Source organism: Oreochromis niloticus, linkage group LG3 (assembly GCF_001858045.2).
Source record: "Oreochromis niloticus isolate F11D_XX linkage group LG3, O_niloticus_UMD_NMBU, whole genome shotgun sequence".
Lineage (NCBI taxonomy): Eukaryota > Metazoa > Chordata > Actinopteri > Cichliformes > Cichlidae > Oreochromis > Oreochromis niloticus.
The window spans coordinates 86,786,351-86,793,371 of record NC_031967.2 but is presented as its reverse complement, the minus strand read 5'-3'; the positions used below and the strand labels follow the sequence as shown (position 1 = coordinate 86,793,371).

The 7,021-nt window shown below is 49.8% G+C and overlaps 1 protein-coding gene across 1 annotated transcript; it reads left to right on the top strand.

Annotated features, from left to right (window-relative positions):
• The first annotated feature begins 566 nt into the window (after nucleotides 1–566).
• On the top strand, nucleotides 567–5,564 carry LOC112846049 (nascent polypeptide-associated complex subunit alpha, muscle-specific form-like). The gene is made up of 4 exons (XM_025905284.1): nucleotides 567–2,206; nucleotides 2,461–2,692; nucleotides 2,837–3,016; nucleotides 5,427–5,564. Exons 1-4 carry the CDS (start codon nucleotides 618–620, stop codon nucleotides 5,562–5,564), a joined length of 2,139 nt encoding a protein of 712 aa, XP_025761069.1. The 5' UTR covers nucleotides 567–617.
• Nucleotides 5,565–7,021: the final 1,457 nt, after the last annotated feature.

The window sequence follows — 7,021 nt, the reverse complement described above, 5'->3', positions numbered from 1 at the left end:
TAATGATAGGTTTGTAGCTTAAACCTATTCGCTGGAACGTTAAAGGCAATGTAATTACACAGCAAGCAAGACACGAAGTAGGCAAAGTTCTTTGTTTTACTCATGCATGAGGGAGGCCTGCCTGGAGCCAAGTGTCGTTCCACCTACTTGACCTCCATCAGACTCTCTCCGCTCTCACGTAACACTGCTCTTTTATTGTGGTTACATGAATATGCATAGGTTCATTAACATATAACATACCTTGTGTGTGTGTGTGTGTGTGTGTGTGTGTGTGTGTGTGTGTGTGTGTGTGTGTGTGAACCCATTAATGACTTCCTAAACCTGCTGGCCTGGAAGTCCAGCAGTTCATCTAAACAAAATGCACTTAGCCTAAAACAGACATAGATATGTTTATCCTACCATAAAACAATAAGACAAGGTACAACCTCTCCCATGCTCCCAGGATGTGGGTTTGAATACCAGAACACCCTGGAATGCACACAAAGCCTTTTACAGCCTACTGAAGATCACACATCCTATCACTACACAATCGATTATACACCTCTAAGCATATATGGTTAAATATTTCTAAGCATAAATGTCAATCACAATACAAATCTAACACAGATCCTGACAGAATGACACGACTCCGCGTTGTGGACCCAGCGGACTCGGAACCTTTTGAGCGGCAGGAGGCAGCGCTCCTTCACTGGACGGAGGAGCTCAGGGGGAAACAGCGGCTCTTCGCTGAGAGAGAGCACGTCTTTGAGGGGACTCGTCTGGCTCTGGGCGGGCCTCGGAGCCGCCGCGGTTCTCCACCTGCTGCCTCACCTGCATTGGAGCATTCGCCGCAGAGAGTGGGCGTCACAGGCCGAGCTTCGGCCGCTCGCTCTCCCGCCGCTCCGCTCCTCGCTCGCCCGCCAGCCGTTTTACTCACCGGCTCTTCCACTTCGCCACTGCACAGCGGCTACGCCTCCCACCTCGGCTCAACGGAGGCACCCGTGCCAGAGGCTCGGCAGTGTACCCCGCCCGCTTCCTCTTCCCGGAGAAAGCGGCGCACACGCCGCCATAACATGGACTATTTTCAGCAACTCCTGGCGGTGAGTCCCAGTGACTGTTTGCCACCTTCCTCATTTGATTCTTCACATAAAATAAATAATAGACACATCTCCGATTCATGGGGAACTTCCCTCTTAGACGACGATGTGGACTGGGAAGACTTTTTCTGCTCTGCTTCCCCAAAAACAGCTCAGTTAAAGACTGTAAATAGTGGTGGCAGAAGGACCAGAACAATCCCTGATAGACCTGTCAGTCTCATTCACCCAGTCACCATCTCCACCCCTATCAGTCAGCTCATATTCACACCTGTGCCCACTCCCAGGACGAGGGCAGCTGTGACCCAGTCTACCTCCACACCCGCTCCTGTCTCTCGGGTGGGGGTGACTGGTGTCCAGCCACCTCCCGTGCTTGTCCCAGCGCCCAGGCTGAGGGCAGCCAGAACTCAGCCTGACCTCCCTAAAGGCTCAGAAGAGTTAGCCTCTCCACCTGTCAGTCCACCACTTCAGCCACCTCCTGATCCAGCCTTTCACGCCCTTGCACTATCCCTGGTTAGGCTAGCTGAGGTTTCCCCTGCTCAGGCACCAGCTTTACTAGCCCAGGCTGTAGCTTTATCTCCGTCACTAGCTCAGTCTGTAGCTCAGCCATTAGCCACACCAACCTCAGCTCCGTCGTCAGCCTCACCCACCTCTGTTCGTCCCTTAGCATCCCCAGTCCAGCCAGTTCACTCTCCTGCTGTTCAGCTCCCAGTCCAGCCAGTTCACTCTCCTGCTGTTCAGCTCCCAGTCCAGCCAGTTCACTCTCCTGCTGTTCAGCTCCCAGTCCAGCCAGTTCACTCACCTGCTCACTCACCTGCTCTCCAGTCTGCTCCTGTCGCTCAGTCACCCGTAGCTCAGGCTGCTCCTGTAGCTCAGTCACCCGTAGCTCAGGCTGCTCCTGTAGCTCAGTCACCCGTAGCTCAGGCTGCTCCTGTAGCTCAGTCACCCGTAGCTCAGGCTGCTCCTGTAGCTCAGTCAGCTCCACTCCAGTCAGCTCCACTCCAGTCAGCTCCACTCCAGTCAGTAGTCCAGTCGCCCCCTGCCCTCCAGTCAGGCCAGTCGCCCCCTGTAGCTCAGTGCCCTGTTCTACAGTTGCCTCCTGTCATCCAGTCGCCCGTCCTCCAGCCTGTCCAGTCAGTTCAGTCTGTCGTCCAGCATCCTGTTATTCAGTCATCAGTTCTCTCACCGTCTGTAGTCCACTCTCCTAATCAGTCTCTGGCCCAGTCACTCATTCGCCACCCATTCCAGTTCCCGGACCCGAAGCCACAGCATCCAGAGCCAGCTGTGAGCTCTCCCGGTCCTCAGCCAGGGGTTTCCGCACCCGCTGGCCCGGCCGCTCCTCAGCCAGGGGTTTCCGCACCCGCTGGACCGGCCGCTCCTCAGCCAGGGGTTTCCGCGCCTCCTGGCTCAGCCTCGGCTTCTGCTTCGCCACCGCCGGCTCCCATGCCGTCGCCTGGTCCAGCCTCGGCTCCAGCTTCTGCTTCGCCTGGTCCAGCCTCGGCTTCGCACGGTCCAGCTTCTGCCTCGGCGTTAGCCTTGCCTGGTCCTGCGGCTGCCACGCCGGCACCCAGGCCATGTTCTGGACGTCGTCGCCGGAGCGGCCGCCCACCGGACCGGCCGCCCACCGGACCTGCTCAGTGGCCGCCGCCGTCCTCCTCGCAGCCGCCCACCGGACCTGCTCAGTGGCCGCCGCCGTCTTCCTCGCGGCCGCCCACCGGACCTGCTCAGTGGCCGCCGCCGTCTTCCTCGCGGCCGCCCACCAGAACGACTCCAGCGGCACCGCCGGCCACGTGGCCGCCCATCGGAACTGTTTCAGCTCAGCCACTGGCCACGTGGCCGCCCACCTGACCTGTCTTTGCCTGGACTCCGTCCTGGACCCCTCCGCCCTCCCTGTTCTGGTCCTTCTCTCTTTCGGCTGTCGGGTGCCGGCCTTTGAAGGGGGGGTACTGTCAGGGTTCCTGGGTCGGTGACCCAGTGTTTTCAGTTTTGTCACGTTTTGTTTCTGTTGCCATATCAATGTTTTCACTTCCTGCTTTTCCTATGTCAGCTCACCTTGTGTCGTTAGCCAGATTATGTTCAGCTGTGTACTCACCTGTCTCTCATTATCATCCTCATCAGTCTGTGTATTTAAGTCCTCAGTTTCCTCCTGTTCTTTGTCGTGTCATTGATGTTCTGGTGATGTTATGTTGTCGTTTACGCCTGCGTTCAGTCAGCCAGCCGTTCGGCTGAAAAGTTGAAGAAAAGGTCAAAGGTCAGCAGCACATGTAGTTGGGACAATTCTTCATTTACAAACAACAGTCGCACAAACTACACAATTATTTTCCTCCAATTACGACTTTTCACCTGCAGAAATGGTCCTGTGTGATCTCTAGGCTGTGATATAAAAATTAGTTCCTAATGGCAGCGATTCACTCAGTAAACATGTGTTTCCTTCACCAACCTCACACACAGATCCAATAAGATCAGGAAGTGGGCAGTATAGTACAATATGTGTTATTTTGTACTGTACTGCCCAAACTAAAGATCTGCTGAAGTGTTGGAAATGATTCAGATGTTTATTTTGGACGATACTGCAGAAGATCAGACATGAAAGTGGAGATAACACAGAAGACCTGCAGCAAAGGGTCAGAGGTCAGACTGGGCCACGTGATTCAACAATGAGCCAATGATCATCAAGTAGTGACTAAAGCAGAGCCCTGACGTTCTGACATTTATCACACAGTTAGAACAAATGTCTGCTGATGACGTCATCTCATGAAATGACTGATAGATGTCAATTCATTGATCAGCTGAGCTGCTGCTGCTGATCTTCATCGTGCACAGAAACATTCAGCTTGTTTCAATCAGTAAATAACTCCCACTACTCTCAGTTTGAACTGTTCCCACTCAAAATGCTGTCAGAACAATGATCATTGTAGAACTTCACAAACATCACGTGTTGTTTTCCACATGTAAGATCAGCAAACATACAGAAACTTCCTGTTGCCACACACGGCCTCTAAAATCTCTTCCACGGTTTCTGTCTGAAGTCCACTCTCTGTGTCGGATCCACAGGAAACAACAAGATCTTGTTAACATGGTTTTCAATGTGTCTACTTCCAAAAAGTCCAACCAATGAACAAATGTGTATATTTGTGGAGGCCGAACAAAAGCATGACACATTTCTCTGTTTCTATAAACTGGTGTCAAACACAAATATGAAGAGTTTCATTGACAGACTCCAAAATGCCCCCGCAGTGAATCACAGGGAAATCCTACAGTGTGCAGAGAATCTTAATGGCTCCAACATCAACACATCCACAATGTTGGATCCAGTTCTACCTCACAGAGTTACTAAGACACACCCTCTGCCAGCATTACAACAGCTCCACCTGCTTCACCTGCCTCCTCAGCCTCTGTACACCTGAAGAGAAAAGAAAGGCTCCAAAAGCTCAAATCTACAAAGGATTCATGAAGTTTCATCCAACAATAACATGTTTGCCTTCCACAGTGTGCTGTTAGACACCACTGTACCTCTGCCATTTCAAAAAGAGCAGCTTGGGAACATTTTGGCTCCAAACACTTTGTGTTTAAGTTCCTAATCTTTGTTTTCTTTGTGAACAACATCTGGAGCTTTTTGACTCATAGAAACATCATTTTGTTCTTTAGATGACAGCAGATTGGGACTGAATAATCAATCACTATCAAACCAATAAAGATGCTGATTTTACAGGAACTTTGTTGGAGAAGCTGTAAAGACATGAAACTGGTGCAGATCCCAAACCAGTTGATAGTGCTGATTATTCCAAATAAAGCTGTTTTCCATTTGAGATGAGATGACTTTCTGTCCTGATATATAATAAAGATGTTAGTTGTTTTTGAGCCCCTGTATTAAAAGTAGATCCAGTTTAAAGTCAGCTTGAGTTTGATGTCTTTATGTCAAAGCTGCTCATGATGTTGAGCTGCTGATGGAATAAAAACAGGTAAAAATCTGCCTCAATATAAAAGCATGTAGTCCAGACTTAAATGTAGCCTATTGTTAGCTGAGGTCCACACACAGTGTTTGACAGTGTAAACTGTGTGAAAGGGCTGCTGGTGGAGCTCACTAGGATGAGCAGGTGACCATGTGCCACGAGGTGGAGAGCAGCTGGCCTGGCTTTGATTCTGACCACGCCCCCTTTCTCTCTCCCTCTGCTTTGCTGTCACTTATCTTCACTGCTCTGTCCAATAAAGCTGAAAAAGGCCCCAAATCAAAGAAATCTGCTGCAGCCTCTGAAATGTCTTCTGTTTCCTTCCTGACGGCTTTTTCACCGTCAGCCCATCAGACAGTCCAGTAGCATTTATGATGATGTCATGATGTCATGATCACTGCAGCTGTGGGGTCTGATCACTGCAGCTGTGAGGTCTCAGAATCAAAAGAATGACAACACCACGGAACGGAAGTTTGATACCATCATGGGGAGGCTCGCGGCTATCCAACGGGAGATCGAGAGACCAGTGTCGGAGTGTTAAAAGAACAGCTTTGAAATTCTCCTGAGCTGCTCGCAGAAAAGAAAAATTAACGGCATCAACATGCGGACATCATGGCGCCAGCTGCGGGTCCAAGGCTGGTGCCGAACAAAAACAATTCCCTGATAACGACTGTGTATTGACTATTCTCCCCATTCTATGCAAGGCCACCTGGGTTGGCTGGTAGACTGTTTACTTAGCCTAATAGGGCGAAGGACACTGTCCCAGCTGAACTCTGGACACGCATACACATACACACATACTGATTTGCACACACTGATCCCCCCTCCCCTTCCAAACGCCTTCGATGCTTGTTTCCTGCGGAGTAACACGGCGGGTCTGTGTGCCGCGCTGGAACGATAGCGCTGTGCAGGATGGCTGCTGTGCTTGCTTCGGAGGACTCCTCACCCCCACCCATCCCTGTGGCTTGTCATGTCTCTCACAATGTTGTGCTGTGGACATTTATGTGCTTTTGTGCAGAGGAGTTTTTTTTGTTTCCTGTTCCCATGCTGTCCTACCATGCACAGCATGAGAAGAGGTCTCTTTTTTTCCTCTTGTACTTTCCCATTGTAGTGCACATTTCAGTGTTTTTTTTTTCTGTATTGCTACCGATCTCCGACTTGTATCCCCATGTAATGTCTGTGCTGTGTGTGTAACGTCGGAGGGGGTCCCATTTCACTGCAGGGCAACCTCCATGTGACGAATAAAGCTTTGATTGATTGATTGATTGATTGATTGATGTTGAAGAGACTGCTATGGTGGCCTCCCATGACCCCCAGCCTCATCTACACTGAGATGCAGACATTTGAAAACATTCAGCAGACAACTGAATAATAGTCCAACACAACAGTCTGTGTACAGACACACACTGAGCTTTCATAGAGTCAAAGGAGTCAATCAAACACAGCTAGTTGAGTCATTTCTTGTGTGAGTCTAAAGTGAATCTAGTATTTGAAAGTCCACTTCCTGTATTTGTTGTTGAAGACTTCTTCAGCTTCTTCTCAAGGACATCAGCTGCTTGTTTGGCAGCAGAGCACAGCTGTTTCCACCCCCAGTGTCTCAGGACTGGACACCTTTAAACATGTGGAGGATCAAACAGCCGTCCAGCTAAACATACATGAAACTATCAAAGCTGACAATCATTCCAATAACATCTAATGGTACATATATATAGACACAGGACTACAAGGAAATGGCTCTCAGCATCTGGCTGTGGGAACAAATGAGTCCCTGTTTGTCTTCAAATTGTGTGCATGTTTTAGACGTGTGTCACATGTAGAAACACAAAAATCCCACAATGACACAAAGATGTGTTTGACACAACTGTGCAGCTGTAAGTTGTTTCTAATGATTCATTGAAGCTCTTCTAACATTCTGGAGACAATCAGTCCATGAATCTGTTCAACACCACAACAATTTGACTTCAATGTGAACGTTTGCCATTAAATAACCTTCTTCAT